This window comes from Periophthalmus magnuspinnatus, chromosome 11, assembly GCF_009829125.3.
Source record: "Periophthalmus magnuspinnatus isolate fPerMag1 chromosome 11, fPerMag1.2.pri, whole genome shotgun sequence".
Lineage (NCBI taxonomy): Eukaryota > Metazoa > Chordata > Actinopteri > Gobiiformes > Gobiidae > Periophthalmus > Periophthalmus magnuspinnatus.
Window position 1 is genome coordinate 11,516,171 of NC_047136.2, and position 18,610 is coordinate 11,534,780.

At 39.5% G+C, this 18,610-nt stretch overlaps 1 protein-coding gene across 1 annotated transcript in view; it reads right to left on the minus strand.

Moving 5' to 3' along the window:
- Positions 1 to 17,807, minus strand: part of chrna11 (cholinergic receptor, nicotinic, alpha 11) — a 35,555-nt gene extending 17,748 nt beyond the window's left edge. Inside the window, exons 1-5 of the mRNA XM_033975266.2 lie at positions 17,765 to 17,807; positions 12,158 to 12,297; positions 9,305 to 9,349; positions 7,101 to 7,210; positions 5,302 to 5,381 (exon numbers count right to left, since the gene is read on the minus strand). Coding sequence (XP_033831157.1) covers positions 5,302 to 5,381; positions 7,101 to 7,210; positions 9,305 to 9,349; positions 12,158 to 12,297; positions 17,765 to 17,807 — 418 coding nt within the window. The remainder of the gene's footprint in view (positions 1 to 5,301; positions 5,382 to 7,100; positions 7,211 to 9,304; positions 9,350 to 12,157; positions 12,298 to 17,764) is intronic.
- Positions 17,808 to 18,610: the final 803 nt, after the last annotated feature.

Sequence of the window (18,610 nt, forward strand, 5' to 3'; positions counted from 1 at the left end):
GGAGTGTGTGTCGTAGTTCCTCTTCTATCTCCCTCCTGTACTTACAAGTTGGTTCCTGGCATACCCATGGGCAGATTCCAGTCCTGAAGTTTCTGGGTATCCTTGGTCCTGGAGGAGCAACTGCAGCATCTAGTGGACTCCCAATCATCGTCTCAGCTGGAGTCAGGACCCCCCTCACAAGCATGAGGTGAGAATGGGAACAGGCAATCTGGGCAGCAGATCTGTAAGCCATGAGGACAAATGACATATGTGTGACCCAATCTCTCTGGTGCTTGGCTAGCAAGCTGTTAGGCAAGGGTGTGGTTGAATCTTTCAACAAGTTCATCATTTTGCAGGTATAGGGGGGTTTTGTGGGTCTTGCTTTTCACACATAGCTGCAAAGATGCAGGACTCAAAGTTTCAACCTTGGTCCAGGTGTATTGCTTCTAGGACCCCAAAAATACTGAACAAACCTTCCAATAAGGCATTCACAATAATCTCTGCTCCTGAACTGGGAGGCTGTAAGCTTCAGGCCACTTAATAAAGTAGTCCACTGAAGCTAAAGATATAACGGTTACCCTTCTGGTGATCTAGGGTGAGCCATGAGTGTCTGCATATGCCTGAACCAGGCCTTCAGTGCCGAACCAGGTCTTCAGTGTAATTTGTAAGCGACCTGAACATTTCACCAGGATAACAGGAACTACACACTTCTGAGCAAAGCACACTGGATATGGAACAGAACCCACGCCAGCCCGACTAAAGCTCTGTAGTCACATCTGTCTTCAGAACTCAGGAAGAGCAGACTAGACAAAGCGTCCCCAGTGAGACACATGGCTAATTGGAGGGTTCTCTCTTCCATGGACAATCTCACAGCTTGGGCCAGCATTTCTAACTGGGCATAAAAAGCTTCCTAATCAGTCTCCCAAACAAGCAGGAACCATTTCGACATGTGGGGTGAAGCTTCTGGCTGGGTTGTCCTTGATGTGTTCCTGTACTGTGCCATGCGATGGGCTCAGATCAGCTTCTGCTGCGAATTGTTTAGCCATGTCTCTCACCTGCTCTCTGTGATCCCCAGCTGACAACAGGGCAGCTGCGCCGTACTGACTTAGCATGTCAGTGCTCTGCTTTGTTCTGTTTTGTCTTTAGTCCCACAGACGGAAACATCTGAACAGGTAGCCCAGCAGAGTCAAGGTTAGCTTAACTAAAACTTTACCAGAGGATTGGCAAGTCACTTCTGACACCGATGTAGTGTTCTGGTGTAAGGAAACTTGCCAAATTACTTCTTGTTGTTTATTTGTTGGACACAAGGGCTACTGTAGACCATAATCTACACCAAAAACACAAAAAACACAACAGCAGTCTCAACTCAGCAGAACCAGTCTCCTAAGTGGCTGTAGCTGACAGAATACAACATTCAAATCCACTTGTCAGCATAGCAACCAAATGTCACATGCAGAAGTCCCTACATTAACAGCACATAACAATTACAAGAACAACAAAAGTTGTCAACCCTGAACAAAATATCTGATCATTACATTGTTTTCAGCATTGACACTCAAAAACCATAGATTTTACAAATGCTTCCTTATGTTGCCTCCAGTCCTTTTTTACTTCTCCCAAACACAACAATCTATAACCCTTAAGCGCTGAATGAAACGAGATGTCCGAATTACTATAGACAGCCGGCAGCTCTGAGCATTTCTGTTTGAATTATCTTCTCTGTGTCAAACTCCCACAACTCAGCGGTCACCACATTATTCTGCTTTTTATTTACTGACAATAACAGTGCCTCCAAGCCACCAAAAGAACATAAAAAAATTCCTTTCAATGCAGGGACTTTCTTCCAATTTCTCATTTTTCCAAACCAACCCATGATTTCAGCCGACTCTTTCGTCTTCTCTGTAATTGGCTTTTGTCCAGAGACAAGCATCACACAGAGCTGTATTTATGTCCACTGCAATCTCGCTAATAAACATGCTAGCTTAAAAGAATGGAAATGCAGGCTTTGACAGACATCGAAGCCTTTATTTGAATTTATATAGGCAAGACTTAGTTTATATTTGCATATCTTCCTTCAACCACAGAAACTTTCTTTGACTGTTAAACATGTGCCAAGTGGAACTACAAAATCACAATTAATGATTGCAAACAGCAAGTTTATTCCTGGTTTAATCAGGTTAATTCAGGTTATGCCTTGTTATGTCCCTGTTTGAACTCCTCCCAGTCCAGACAGAAAATCCACCTCTTCTCATAGGGATTCAACACTATCTAGGCATGATATAGACATGAAGTACCATCATCTTCTCCACCATCTTTCTTCTGCATAAAATCCTTGTGGTTTAGATCTGTATGTGGATGTTCTGAAATGTGATTTGTGAAATGATGAGCTGATATATGCCAGGAGGTAAACATTTTAACTCTGAAATTATTGATCTTCTACTTAATAGCTTTAATTTTCACAAAACTACATGCAACGCATTCTACCTTTCTACCTTTTCTACCTCCATATACTAGAGGTCCTTGCCCCACAGTTTGAGGAAGTTCCACTCTTAGCTCACCTAAAGGAGGATTAACGCTCAGAGTATCCTTTCTAAAGAAAGATTAAAGGGCACAAACATTTATATCAACGAGGACTTTTCAGATGTGGTGCAGCAGAGGAGAAGGGAATTGCTGCCCAAGCTGAAAGCAGCCAGAGAGGAAGGTGAAATAGGAATATTAAGGTATGATGAACTCATTATTGGGCCTGCAAATGGACAAAGGCATCACTCTATCTATCAGCGTAAATATGGCAGCTTCCATTCAGTTGCTTTTATTGTTGTAAATATGTCTCTCTAAATATCTTTAGTTGTGAATTTGCCACAAAAAGGTTTAGTTTTGGCTCATTTACACATATGTAGTCTTAGAAACAAAGTTCATGAAATTACATAAATTTGTTCCTCAGAAAATATTCATCTTTTAGCCTCATCAGAAACCCACCTAGACAGTAGTTTTGAAAACTCACAGCTACATGTTGATGGGTACAAATTATATAGAAGGAATAGAAATCAAAATGGTGCGGGAGCTTCATTTTACACAAAGGAAAATATTGCTGTAACTCTAAAATCTGAATTCATGTACAGAGATATTGAAATTATATGGTTAATAAGCCAATATTGGTTGGTTGCTGTCCCAGCTCCAATGTAGACTATTTACAAAAAATATGTGAAAATGTAGACATGGTTTCAGATCAAAATAAGGACATCTTTCTCCTTGGGGACCTTAATATAGATTGTTTTCAAAAAGTGTTCTTTGCATAAAAAGTTGTTATATAGGTTAAAAGGTGCAGGATAAATTAAATATATGACTCACCCTATCTCTAAGGGAGCGCCCTTGTATCCACGATCTCGTCCTCTTGGTCATTACCCAAAGTTCATGACCATCGGTGAGGGTAGGAACGTAAATTGACTGGTAAATCGAAAGCTTTGCCTTTCAACTCAGCCCCCAACTCAGATGAGATTCTGTGGTCCCCAAACTGGACACCCCCCAGCCCCTGACTACACCTACAAACACAGTTTGCATTGCTGGCAGTTCTGCTCCAGTCATACTGGGACCAGACAGCCCTTAGCAATGACCTGGTGCTCCCAGAGAACCCCCCACAGAACACCTCAAGGGATACAGTTGAACACCTTCTCCACATCCACAAAGTACATGTGGACTGGTTGGACAAACTCCCATGAGCCGGGACAAAAAACACACTGCTCCTCCTGAATCCAAGGTTCGCGGAAAACTATACCGGGGACGCTATCGGTGCCCCTTCTCAATCAGAGGGACAACCACCCCGGTTCACTAATCCAGTGGTACAGTCCCTGACCGCTACGACAGAGACGTGTCAGCAAAGACAGCCCCACAACATCCAGACTTAAGATCCTCAGGACAGAGGTCATTCCCCATCTCCCTCAGAGCCTTGCCAAGGAGGAGCTTGCCAACCTCTTCAGTGACTTCAGCTTGGATGAGAAATGAGTCCACCTTTGAGTCCTCAGCCTCTGCTTTCATCCTTGGAAGACATGACGCTGGGATTGAGGAGATCCTCAAAGTATTCCTTCCACCGTCCAATAACATCCCCAGTCGAGGTCAGCAGTTCTCCATCCACACTGTAAACAGTGTTGTTGAAGTAATGCTACTCCTCCTGAGGTGTTGGACGGTTTGCCAGAAGGACTGACAGTCCTCCTCCATGGCCTCCTCAAACTCTTCTCAGCCCAGAGTTTTTGCCTCTGCGACTGCATGAGCAGTGCCATGCTTGGCCTCTCGGTACCTACCATCTGCCTCAGGAGTTATACATTCCTTACATCCGACGTCTTCAAATGGGTTTGGAGATTGCCGCCACAAACACCAGAGACCTTGCGACCACAGCTACAAGCAGCCACCCTGACAAGAGAGGTAGAGAACATAGTCTACTTGGGGGATCAATGTCCCCAGCCTCCCCCAGGATGGGGGAGAAGCTCTCCCGGAGGCGTGAGTTGAAGACCCTGCTGACAGAGGGCTCCGCCAGACGTTCCCAACAGACTCTCTCACAATAAGCTTTGATCTGCCAGGTTTTACCGGCTTTCTCCCCTGCCAGCAAGTGTCCAAGACACGCTGGTAAAGGTCAGGTAACACGACTGCAAAGTTAATCATTATAGACATAGGGTGTCCTAGTGCCACATGAGTGCTTGAGCACCGTATTTTTTATGGACAAACTGTGACTAGCACATAGGTCCAATAAGAGAACACCACTTGGGTTCCGATCGGGGAGACCGTTCTTCCCAATCACCCCTCTCTAGGTGTCACTGGCTTTGTCCACATAGACCATGATATGGTCCCGGTCGATGCACTGTCTAGTACCCCTCCCAGGGACTCCAAGAAAGCTGGGTACTCTGCACTGCTGTTTGGCCCATAGGCTGACAATGTGACACCTGACCCTGACCTGAACGTGCTGGGATGCGACCCTCTCGTTCACTGGGTCTCGTTTTTTAATACTTTTTAATGAACCCCAGGAAAACTAGCAACCATTCTGTGGAAGCTAATGTTGCTCCAAATAAATAAATAAATGACCCCATTCATCCTGGTTGTAATCTGGCATCATAATGAAAAATACCACTGCTTAGAAATCCCACAGGAATTTTCACAGGCTTACATGGGTTTAAGGAAAGGCAATACAGAAAGGAAGAAAGGAAAGGCTATTTATAGACATATCATGGAGTTGTGAGGACTGGTGTTTTGTTGTGATAAAATATTAAAGGCACAAACACAGTCATGCCTCTTCGGGAACAGTGATAAGGGGATAGAGCAGTATTTGACACACACCTGGAGGTAAGTACTCTGCGTATCCGCTGGAGTTGACCAGGATGTTTGTCTTAAAGGTGGAGTCGAAGTCATCATCTGCACTGAGGAAAGACAGAGGAGAGGGGGCAGTGGGTTAAAGGTGCAATAAGGAACTTTTTGGACGGAGACTCAAACTTTATTCACCCACAAAGAAAATTACTTGGCTTGTCTGTATGTTATTGCTTTGTCTATATCGAATGCTCCACAGTATGGCATTAAACTTATCAGGTCAAGTTGCAGGTCAGATCTGTGGAGAGGAGACCAAGTTGGCAGTAAAAATACATGTTTTTCAAAGTATTTTTGAGCACCAAGAGAGAAAGATTTAGACAATACATGTAGACACCAAAACCGACCACTTAAGCTACATTTTTTGCATGCTAGATATAAAGAGCAAACAAACAGACAAATTAATAAGGGTGAAAAATTGCGGGGTATATAGTCATCAAGATAACAGCCTTATTGTTTACAAATTAGTCTGGTATGCGTAAATTTCAGTTTAGCAGAATAACAAAAAAATAAAATCACCCAACCTGTACAGTATATTAATAATAGATGCTAATGAAATATTATTAGTAACATCTCTGAGCAGACCCGTAGCAACAGGCAGGTAGACTGGAACTTTTTGAATGTGGTTGCTATGCAGTAAGTCAAAGGGGCTTACATGAACCACACAGTTAACAGATGATTAACTGGTTAATCAGAACTGAGGGAAATTAACTGTAGAAGTTAGTTATAGTTAACGCAAAAGAAATATGATCATCAAAAACATGTGTCAGTTAATAAGAGGATTTTGAGAAATACTGTATTTGGAGGACAAAGTAAAAAGTAAAAAGGTACAGAAGCTTTATTATATTCATTGATTGGCCTAACCCTTATAGTGCATATGACGGATTTTTCAAGTTTTGTAATTATTACTTGGTTTTATAGGATAGAACCTGACTGAATTGATAACCAACCCACAAAAAGTTTCTAAACATATTGTTTAAAAGTTAGATTAGTTTAATATTCACCGATAATATATTTAATTAAAATGTGCGATATGTTTTATTTATTTATTTATTTATAGCGGACAGTGGATGTTGACCAACAGTAACTGTTTAACATGCCAGAATTAGCCAAGAGGCTAGTTTTCATCTTATAATATGAGCACAAATAAATTGAGATGGTGCTGCTGCATTCTGCTCGCCACAGACGTTAATTAAAAAAAGAAAATGAAAAGCACAGCACAATATGGCCACGCTTTATTAAAATAGGCTTATCTTGTTCTTGTGATACACAGCTTCAACATCTTCAATCAATAACTATTTGTACTTTTCTTAAAATTCACACTGTTGCCAAATTGTGGTGCATGAAAAAAAGAAAACTTTGCAAAGAATGAGTCTTCTAAAAACATTTAGTTCGTGAAAACATTATTTTTTTCACTTTCAAGTTTTCCTTAAAGCATTATAAAGACAAGCATTTAAAATAGCCCTACACAACATTTGGCATTTGCCAACCCCAAATTTAACTATTCTGGAGGATGGTACATCACCTGCTTGTTTCAGTGAAATATAGGCACAGATCTGGCAGTGGCGCAATGCTGCAATGCATACTCTATAGTCATCTTAAATGTTAGTTAGGCCCAGCTTTAGTCCAAGTTTAGTCCTTGTCTTGATGAGTCTGTCCTAAACTGGTCTAGTCCATGGTATATGATATTAGAGTCCTTAGTTATAGCTTATTCTTATACAGGTTTGTATTCAGTTTTAGTCTCCTATATAATTTAATAGGTTTATGAGTTTTACCTGTTGTAGAGCAGGATGTCCGGTGTCCATATTTGGTCGTGTGAAAAGCGCAGGTTTTTGACGCCCGGATGCTCTGTTTGGTTCCACTGAAGATAATGATCGTACCAACCCTACAAGACACAACAAAATGGAGGTAAGATTTGAATTTTCCACACCCACCTCTCCTATTGGGCAGAGAGCCTCCATCATCATTTGAGTGAAAAGCACAATTAACCAATTACAATATAGTATGCAAAGAAGCATACTTTTCTTACTTTTCTGGCATACTTTTCTTTTTTTTTCATTTACCTTTATTTATACGGGGAGAAGCCATATACCAGTCTCTCTTTTTCAGATTATTGTATTAGAGAAATGCATTAGTGGCACCAGTGTGCCCAGTTTTGCATATCCTATCCCCTGGAAATGTATTCCACTCCATTCTGGGAACCAAAAAAAACAACAACTGAAAGCTATTTTTCCTCATTTCATTTCTAGTGCGGCCAGTTTTTAGACCTAGACAATTATGAGACCTTGTATTAAATGTTCTTGTATCAAAATTCAACAAACAAGTGAGATATTCAGGCAGTCTATCAAGTAGTCCCTTATAAATACATTTTATATAGTGTTGCTTCTGACAGATAGCGAGGGCCAACCTACTTTTTATAGAGTTTACAGAGATAGGTTTTAAATTCATCGCCTGCTATGAAACAAAGGGCTGAGTGAAAGTGTATCTAAAGCTTTTACAGTAGAGGTTGAAGTCTGCAAAAAAGGAATTTATAGGTGGTGACTCTTTCAATCAATGTTTTTAATGTGTGAAGATTTATAGCTTACACATCAATTAAACATATTATTATTTTTTGTATACTAGTATACTAGTTTCATTTGCGTCTAATGATAATTTAAGATTTTTGAGGGAATTTTGGATTTCATTAAAATCTTGCTGCAAATTTTAAATCACCTGATCAGCAGAGGGAGCATCATTTACATATGAATGCATGAGGTTTTCTCTTAAATTGTGACCATTGGAATTAATAAATATAGTAAAAAGTAGTGGGCCCAAAACTGAACCATGGGACACTCTTTTGCTTAAAGTTAAAACATTTGATTTAAACCCATTGGCTTCTACTGCTTGGGTTCTGTTTGAAAGATGATTTTGGAATCAATTAAATGTACCATTGTCAAATTTGATGTGTTTAACAGACAGAGACAGACATTCAAAAGATTTAGGCTCTGAACAGGAGAAAAAAAAGGTCCAGAGATGGATGATCTTTAACATAAATGGCAACTCCACCTCCTTTAGATTGCCAGTCATAGTGAAAAACGTGTAATTTTCAATGTTGATTTCCTTATCATTTATTTTAACAGATAGCCAGGTTTCAGAAAATATAAATATATCTAGATCTGACTGATTTGCCTGGTCTTTAATGTAATCCAATTTAGATGTGATACTACGTACATTTATATGTAGAATTCCCTTCTTTGTCTTGAAGTTTTGCTTTTCAAATAGACCTCTCTTAGTAGGCTTATTTGAGGTTCACCTGGATTGATTTGACACCTGGGAATTAGGTTTAATAGTAATATTGATATCAACCAAGCTGCACGTCCTCCTTCTTTCATATCCACCAGATATTCTATGTGAAACCTGCACATTAACTTGTTTTAATACAGAATCTAAGCTGGTGAGAACTGATTTTGTCAAAGAGTCACGTGAGATGCTATTCTTCCTATCCTCAGTATTGGTTGCAGATGGCTTTATAGGCAAGGTAATTAAGTGTGACGTTTTACAATTGAAATTAACCTGGTATTTTTTTTCCGATTCAAGAACTTGACGTCATATTACCAGTTTTTAATTCACAAATGTTCATTTTTATTATAGAATCAGCATTTTACCGACACTAATTTTAGCTGCTCCCATCTGTATTAAATAATATTAGCCTACAGACTGTTTCGATATCATCTGAAACCCAGAAATGGCCAAATATTGGATACAAACACCTAATTTTGGTTGGAACTGAACTGTTAGGACTAAACTGACCCCATATAGATAGTTGTTAAATAAGAAATTATTCCTGTAACAGCATTTTATAATGATATTTACAGCCAACAGGTCATAGGCTTCTATAGTGCATTGAGAGCAGTCCCTATTGAAAACTGCGTTTGCTTCAGTCATGTTATTTACTTCATTCATTACAGACTAAAGGCACTTGAGGTATTGAGAGGCTTACCATTCTCAGCCACATGTTGGAGGTCAGTACTTGGTTCTTCTCATCCTGAAAAATACAATAACATGATTGAATAGAAATAAGTAATGTACACCAATTAATTAAGCTTGATATTGTGCTGAATCACTGCTCATATGCATTTTACATAAGCAACACCTTTTCTCCTCATCTCTTCTCAGCACCTGGCATGTTTCTATAGTCCAGATAACGATTATTCAGTTAACAAATTAGTTGGCAATCAAGTCAAAAAACAACTTTTTCATGTTGAAGTATTCACTGTTCACATTAATGACATTTTTGGGTTGTTTTTTATGTTGGCTATTGTAGGTTAATGTGCAGTTATTATTTAGCGTAGTTATATCCATATTACTATATTATTGTATCTGGAGGCATGTAATGTGCATTGTGTCGAACCATGGGGAAAATGTGCTTCTCAGCCCAAATCCCAAATCTTATTAATCATAAAATAGTCCTATTAGCTTGTGTCATTACATAATACTATTTCTAAAGACACCTAAATTAAATGTGCCCTCTGCAACATTGACATCTTAAACTGGAATTGTATGGTTAGACAGCTTTTACGTATAATACATTTTGTTTTATATTCTTCAAACCTCAAAAGTCCCGTCTCTGTCCCTGTGAGAGTAGTTAAATCCCATACACCAATAAAACAAAGCTGTTTTTTTTACTTTGTTTGATATGAAAGTCAGTCTGTGTCCCAATTCCCAAAGCTTTTCAAATATTTTATCAGCCACAAAGTCAAGCAATGATGGGATGTTTTTCCATGGTTTTGTAACTCAACAAGTAATACCACATGCAACTCACCAACGTCACCAACTCACCAACGTATCGAGTGACCCTTTTCCAAACATGGAAACTGCCAATAAACAATGACTCAAGAAATGTAAAATGTAGTGAATAGAAAAAACAAATAATTGTTCTGAATTGGAAGTGGGACCCAAAATGTTCTGGTGCATGTTTCATGCTCTAACAATATTCATTTCACATGACAATGACAACAAAATACTGAATTCAAATAGAGTGTATTTGGTGTCCACAGTGTAAAATTGTGAAGTTTTTAAATGCAACAGTTTCACAGCTTCACTTTAGTTTTATAAATTGCCCAGAGGTCATTTGGTAAGACACTCTTTGCAGTTAATTAATCATGAATTATTATTTATTAATATACTGATTTTTAACAAAGCCAAGAGCTGAAAAGTTGCTGACATGGTAAATGGCTGATTGGTGGCAGTGAATTAGTGGTTTGGGAAGAAGAAGTTGAGTTAAAATGAGTTCTGTCAAACTATTTAAAAAATTTTCAGTATTAATCACACTTTTCAAATATGATTAATCATGATTAATTACATTGTTTTAAATTAGTTAATTATTTCACAAATCTAAATAAATTATTTTAAAGCACAACTGGCTATAATTTAAGTCTAGAAATTGGATTTCATAATGAATTTGTGTGACCACATGTTTCAAGTTAATGTACCTGACAGTTTTAGTGGAGTTAAAGACCCTTCATTGCCGCTTGTGGATATAACTGGCTCTTTTTGTGACAGAGGCTATTAGAGTTGGCGTCGCGTCTTCCAGTGTTCTATAGCAGCTAGATGAAATATTTGGCCCATTTTACTTGTTTTAGCACTCACACGCGACCTTTATTTTCCTGCACGGTGTTCTACTCGAGATCTCGCTCTGGACTCGTAAACAGCCACCGACTGATCTGTGATGGTCCATATGAGGGAGACTGATGGAGTTTATGTGTAAATGTAACTGTGTGTAATGAGCACAGCTTCTGAGCAGAGCGTTTTTCCTGTCAGGTAAGCCCTCCAGCCCAAGCAACTTGTGATTGGTCAGAAACAGACCGTGCGATTAATCTGCATTAACTTGTGAATGATTATGATCAATTTCCATCCATCCATCCATTTTCTTCCGCTTATCCGGGGCCGGGTCGCGGGGGCAGCAGTCTAAGCAGGGACTCCCAGACTTCCCTCACCCCGGACACGTCCTCCAGCTCCTCCGGTGGGACCCCAAGGCGTTCCCAGGCCAGCCGAGAGACATAGTCCCTCCAGCGTGTCCTGGGTCTTCCCCGGGGCCTCCTCCCGGTGGGACATGCCCAGAACACCTCCCTAGGGAGGCGTCCAGGAGGCATCCTGAGCAGATGCCCGAGCCACCTCAGCTGGTTCCTCTCAACGTGTAGGAGCAGCGGCTCTACTCCGAGCTCCTCCCGTGTGACCGAGCTCCTCACCCTATCCCTAAGGGTGCGCCCGGCCACTCTGCGGAGGAAACCCATTTCAGCCGCTTGTATCCGCGATCTTGTCCTTTCGGTCATTACCCAAAGCTCATGACCATAGGTGAGGGTAGGAACGTAGATTGACCGGTAAATAGAGAGCTTCGCCTTCCGGCTCAGCTCCATCTTTACCACAACGGACCGATACAGCGACCGCATCACTGCAGACGCTGCACCGATCCGCCTGTCAATCTCACGCTCCATCCTTCCCTCACTCGTGAACAAGACCCCGAGATACTTGAACTCCTCCACTTGGGGCAGAGACTCACCACCCACCCGGAGAGAGCAATGATCAATTTGTTTAGATTAATTCCATGTGTTAACGCGTTAACAGCCTATTGGACAGCCCTAGTTCAAATTCATTTTATATTATATTATATTTTTATATGTCATTTGGCAAAACACTTTCCAGTCCTGCCTGATGTGTCTGTATTTAATGTAATACGTGTTTGGTGCAATTGGTTTCTTTGTGCAATGTGATCTAGGTCGTCATGGAAATAAAAAATAGCTTACAGCACATTGACACTATATTTTAACATGTGTGCACTTGAATCTATACTCACCACATCCATGATCTGCACGAGGCTGAGGGTGAAGACCACAGTGAGGGGGTGGGAGTCGTTGCCGACCGGACGCTCCATCCGGTTATAGTCCTTTAGCAGGTTCTTCAAGAGGCTCCTCTGGTGTGGGCCCTGCTCGGAAACTGCACAGGGGGGGAGAGAGAGAGTTTAAATTTAAAATCAGCCACAAATCAATAGAAGGCATTTGTTCAGTCCATTACACTTGTGAGAAGGAAGAGGGACAACACTGCTGAGGTGAAGGGGGTTGAATAAGAAGGAAGTGTGATATAATTAAGTAAATATTTTCTCTAAATCAAAGAGTTAGAGGTGTATATACACAAAGAATTATGTTCAAATTGTCAAGATCCCAGTCTGTCTGTGTGTTCTGTGCTGTCTTCCCCCCTCCCTTCTGTGCCTGGAGCTGGGAGGAGACTCTGGCACCACCCACTACACACCTGCAGCCAATCAACAATCAAGCCTCCACCTCCGGAGTACAAAGGGACCAAGGATCCTACACACGCTGCCAGATGGTCAGTTTATCCTCCGTGGTACAGTTCTGCTTGGCTCAGTCTATTTTTTGCAGTTATGGACATAGTACTCAGTTGGTGTTTCTTGTTTTTCGCCAGATCCCGTTTCTTGGACCCACCTTGCACCTCCGCCTCCGGCCCAGCATCCCATTACCTGCTCCTCCAACCAACATTCACATCCTCTTGTTTGTAATAAACTCTGTTAAACCTTACTCCGAGTCTGTATCTTTGATCCCCCCAGATGTTACAACACAAATGTTTTTTTAATGAAATAAGCTAGTCACTTAATGAAACAATGATCACTTAACTGTTAAATGCAAGCTTGATGCCATTACCATTGTCATTACTGCACCTAATCTGTGCAATTATAATTATTTTCATCATAATTCATCATAGACTTGAATTAAAACAGCAACCAAGATATCCATGCACACAAGCAGGTGATGCCACCAAGCCAAGTTACAGGTCAGATCTCTGGTGTGGCAGCCATGCTCAGTAAAAATCCATGTTACTTTCAGAAATTGAAAAACCTGTATTGTATAAATCCATGATGGATACTGTGGAACATTCAAGGGACAGCAATAACATCTTCATGGAGACAAGCAGACCATCCATCTGTAAAAGCTACATAGTGCAGCTGTTAAATTGTGCACTTCCATTGTGCAAAATAAATAAGAATGAGATTTAGACTGTTTAAATCATTTTGTAAATATGGGCTAATGAACGTAGCCCTCAGCGCCCATTGGTCTAGTTTCTGTGGTGATGTTCCTGTCTGCTTCTCTAGTCTAAACAGGCAAAGCGTCATAATCCAAGCATTTTACACACCCAGGTTTATAAAGCACCATATCATCTCTTTAATCTCATTTAATTAACATGAAGCGCACAGGAGCGACTGATGAAATTAGATGCAATAAAGTCCAATCTTTCTCAGTCCATCGTAAGGTCAAGGTTAACAACGGAGCCCTGCCCTGTGCTAAAGCTGAAGTATTAGCATTCAGAATCTGGACTGGTATTGATGAATGGTAGTAAAAATGGGAGAGAGCAGCCGCGGTGCTAGGTAAACAGAATCTAATTAGAAATAGTGGAAGTCTAATCAAAACATAATTGGAGCTAATGAATGTGTAATAAGCTTATTAGAAGGCTCAAGGGTAATGCACACAAGACATGGAATCATTGTGTTTATGGATTCAAAATAATATAACTGGATAGCACTGCAGAGACACTGGCTGCAGTTGCATGAAAAACAGCAAAATCTGATTATTATCTGATTTCTGATCATTCAGATTGTTGAAATGTCATGTAAACAGTACAATCTGATGAGAGTAATCTGATTTCTTTATAATTGTTCACACCTGTGCATGTATTAAGAAGGGAAATAGAGCAAAAAGGCAAAGTAATATAGCAAAGAAAATGATAAGGAACAAATGTGATTACTGAAAGTGTTTAGGAGGAGCATATTCACTCATTCATTCATTCATCAAACCATCTTTTGCTATAGACCCTACCTGGATGACTGAGGGACTACCCAGACAAGATTGAAAGAGTGACTTCATTAAACTTTTTTTACTTTGACTTCCAAATACCACTGGTACCCAATCACATACACATCTGACATATTGGCTCATGCAGTTTCTGATATGAGTAAAACGACAGGGTTATTGTTGACTAAAAACATTCTTGGCAAGTACTTAACTAAGGGGATGTGAATATGATCTGACTTAAACTGCACTCATAAGAGACCAAAAGATAACAAAAGTTAATGCAAAAACAACTAAAGAAGTACTAGTAAACTGCATATTTGGATGAAAGTGAGAGATGAACTTCACAATTCACCCCTAAAACTCCAGTTTACTCACTTCATGTCCTTTAATTTCTGCTGTGGTACACATACATCCTTTAAAATCCAAATAAAAGAATACTTAATCGACTAATACAATCACTGACTCGGTTAATCATATAAGCTTACAGTTATTAAAGGCTTACACCCCTATATGTAACACACACCAATAATCAGATTTAGGTGTTAGGTTATCTGATTACTCTTGTTTAGATCAGATTCCTTATGGCCATGTAAATGCAGCCAGTTATTATAGAAATGCTTAAGTCGTGTAGAGTGTAAAGTATTTTAGCATTTGGAAGAAACTGAACAAGTGACAAGGACAGCGGCATAGCTATGATTTTCTGGGAACGATTTTTAAGGTTTCATAATAGATCAAATTCAACGCTGCAAATTACAAAGCAAAAATCTGAGTCATATTTTCTTCCACATTGGGTAGAAATTTTAGAGTCGACTTGTCCTGAATTTTAAAAATGTTTCTTTTATTTGAAATGACAAAAAAAGAGGACACAGTTGAGAGTATTTTTTGCCCCTTAATTGGACCCGCCGGAGGATTTCTTTAAGGTACACAACGTTCAATTACCTTAAATGTGATGGGTTGAAATCCCTGAGAAGCCATAGTACGGACAGCGATCTATATACAATGATACCTCTGGGACCACCTGCAAGCAGCTCCCCCATTCAGAGGCTGTGGGGAATACAATGCAGGCATAGACCTCCAGCTATAGAACAAAGAGAGCAAAACTATATAGCAAATTTATAGTGAATTCATTTATTTAGTTATTTATGGTTTATATGGAAGGTATCGTCTCAGTTACAGTAAAGATAAAATAGTGTCAGAACAGTTGCATAGGTGAGTAGACCTTAGATACAGTTGCTATGTTAAAAAATAGATCAATACATCATCTTAGTCTAGATAGTCGATCTAAATATTAGTTAAGAAAGTTGAGAGAATGTTTAATTACAAAGAATATTCACAATATCCAAACTAGAACTATATAGTTAATTAATTTACTAATTAGTTCATTATTTTAATCAAATTGAGTTTCAACTGTAAAAAAATCATTAGTGATCCATTTGGGTCTACAGCCAATCCTTTGTCAGTAAAAGAAGTAGAGCAGTGTTTGGAGAGTTCAGTCTTTGGAGGAATACATTTGACTATTTTATGCAAAATGGCACTGATTAGTCTGTCTTGTTTATGTTCACAAAATTCATATTGAAAACCTTATTTATAATAAAATCAAACTGAAAATTATGATCAACCAATGCAAGAAAAAATAAACCATAATAATTATTCTGATTTATCACCCAGCCCTAATCCAAAAGTATATCATTATCAGTCTCATTCATAGAGATAATATAATGCTAATATTTGGCAAGCCAAATTGAGACCATATAACAGATGAAATGCAGTGAGTCAAAGGCTGTGACTAACGCTTGGGTGTAATACAAAGGTGTAGTCAGATCTTCACCATTGACTGACTCATGCTGTTTTACCATAAAGGTACTGTGAACTGGACTGAAATGAAAAAGCTAACGGGAATGTCATTTCCAATCCCAAAACCACTGTAGTAGTTACACTGATTGGCTATAATATTTTAATTGACTCCTTGTTCACTCAATTCTGAATTAATTTGAATTTGCCATTGTCCCTTTTTCAATCAAATGTCTGGAGATTTTTATTAGACTGAAATAATTTATTTAACAATCTCTAGGTAATTTCTATGTTGATTTTGTACAGCACTTGTATTGGGAACTATAACTACTTAAAATGCATAACTGTGATATTAAGATAGTGGATGGGGTACAATAGTTAAATTGTGATTTGTATTGCATTTAGTTCATTTGTAATAAGCTCACATAGATACCGATTCAAGAATATATGTAGAATTACCGTTTTATTTTTGTGCCTACATGCATGGGGACCTATTTATGTTTAATATTATAATTTTGTCAATGCGGTCTGTATAACACTAAACACATCGAGAAATCCCGACTTAATGCTTAGCTTTAATGGAACTGCACAAACTATCGCAATGTATGGTTTTCTGTGAGCTCAACATGAGAACAACACAAAGAGATTATTTATTATATTATAAATTCCTGAATGAAAATTGCAATGAGATCAAAATTAACCAAATACTTAGACTTAAATTTGATATCTTACTTTAGCTTTGCCTGTTTCCTCTGACTTTAATTCCAGCTGAGCACATGGTTGATTTGTGTTTTTGCCCTATAGATTTAGGTCTGTGCAATTATAATCAAGATCAAGATTCAGTCATTTCTAATGGTCAGTGATTAGCAGCTTGGGTCTTTTTAATTGATTCGTCTACGGCCAGTCCTCTGTCAGTAAAAGCATATGGTTTGGAGCAGAGTTCAGATTTTGGAAGAAGAACTTTGACTCTTTTTGATTTAAATGGCAATCATTAAAAGTCTGAATTATTTATGTTTAGGAAATGAATATTGAAAGCCATTGGTATTTTTTAATAAAACAAAATCTAAAAACGAATGAGGAAAAAAAAATACAGTTTTCACCCAGCCCTACCTAGATCAGTCCTGTTTATGTGTGAACTCACTCTATATACGACAAACTACATTTCAGACATCCCCAGTGCGATCTAATGACACCTAACATAAACCTTTACCTCTTTCAATTCTTTAAATTCCTTTGCTGTCCTTAACTCAAACCAAAAGCCTCCACTCCTGTATCTAATCCAATTGCCATTTCTGTCAGCTTTTCCTCTTCGCTTTTCCCAAACGGAGAATCATCATCGTTGGCTACTGCATCGCGTCCACTCAGCAGCACATGCCACACAAGACGAAACACAGCGGGAGGCAAGATGGAAGAGCCAATCTATACCAGCCAGCTATCCCAGTGATCTACGAGCTTTTCGAGTACATTTGCCTGCCACTATAGTGAAAAAATTAGAAAAAGACTTAACAATTAACAGAGAAGATTTTGAATTACGGAACTGCAGATTTGTAGTTTCACTCTGAGCTGTAAACGCCACTCAATCGTAAACAAAATGCAACCACAGCATCGGAACAAGCAACAAATCCTATATAAGCAAACAGGTGAAATCTATTGTACTTTAGCCCTACTTTTTGAACCAACTGATGATAAATACTTAGTCTAATTATGATAAAATAAGCTAGCGATTCAATACAGTTCACTCTTTGAATGCAAAACTGCCGCTGCTGCAATATTGAAAATGAGAAACGCTATCCCCATGTGTGCCAGCTCACCGTTGATGAGAGCGGAGAGGAGCAGAGCAACGGAGCGCCACATCGTCAGGAAAAAAGCAAAAGGATGTAGGGAGCAAGATAGGAATCCAAAAAAATAGGAAGGGAGGAATTAGGAAAGTGTAAAGGAAAAAGGTTCAGGGAGGAGGATAGTGAGGAAGCCACTGGAAACCCTCTGCTCGGCAACTAGACGGCATCGGAGGACGGCAGCATGAATGAAAAGCAAGGGGAGAAATGAGGAGAGAGAGAGAGAAGAGAGGAGGGAGGAGAAGAGAGAGAGAGGAGGGAGGTAGTGGGGTCCTGGATGTTACAGAGGAGGGACTGAAACGATGAGGCAGATATATGACAGAAAAGAGGATAGATGCAGGTTAGAGCCTTATACAAAAGGATTGAGTGGACAGGACGAGGTAAAAGACCTAAATGGAATGAGACTGCATTTACATTTGTCCTGGTTTAAACCTGGTTTAGTCCTGGTTTAGCCCTGGGTTGATCCCGGTTTAGTTCTGGTTTAGTCCTGGGTTGACCCTGGTTTAGTTCTGGTTTAGCCCGGGGTTGATCCTGTGGTTTAGTCCTGGTTTAGCCCTGGTTTGATCCTGGTTTAGTCATGATTTAGTCATGATTTAGTCCTGGTTTAGTCCTGGTTTGATCCTGGTTTAGTCATGATTTAGTCCTGGTTTAGTCCTGGTTTGATCCCGGTTTAGTCCTGATGTAGACTTGGTTTTAGGCAAAGAACAATATTGTAATTTTGTGTCAGGATTATCATGGCCAAAATCACCACAATTAATGCTAATATCCCAATAATTATAGCTTAGGGTTTCAAAATGTTATTGAAATGTATTTATCAGCAAT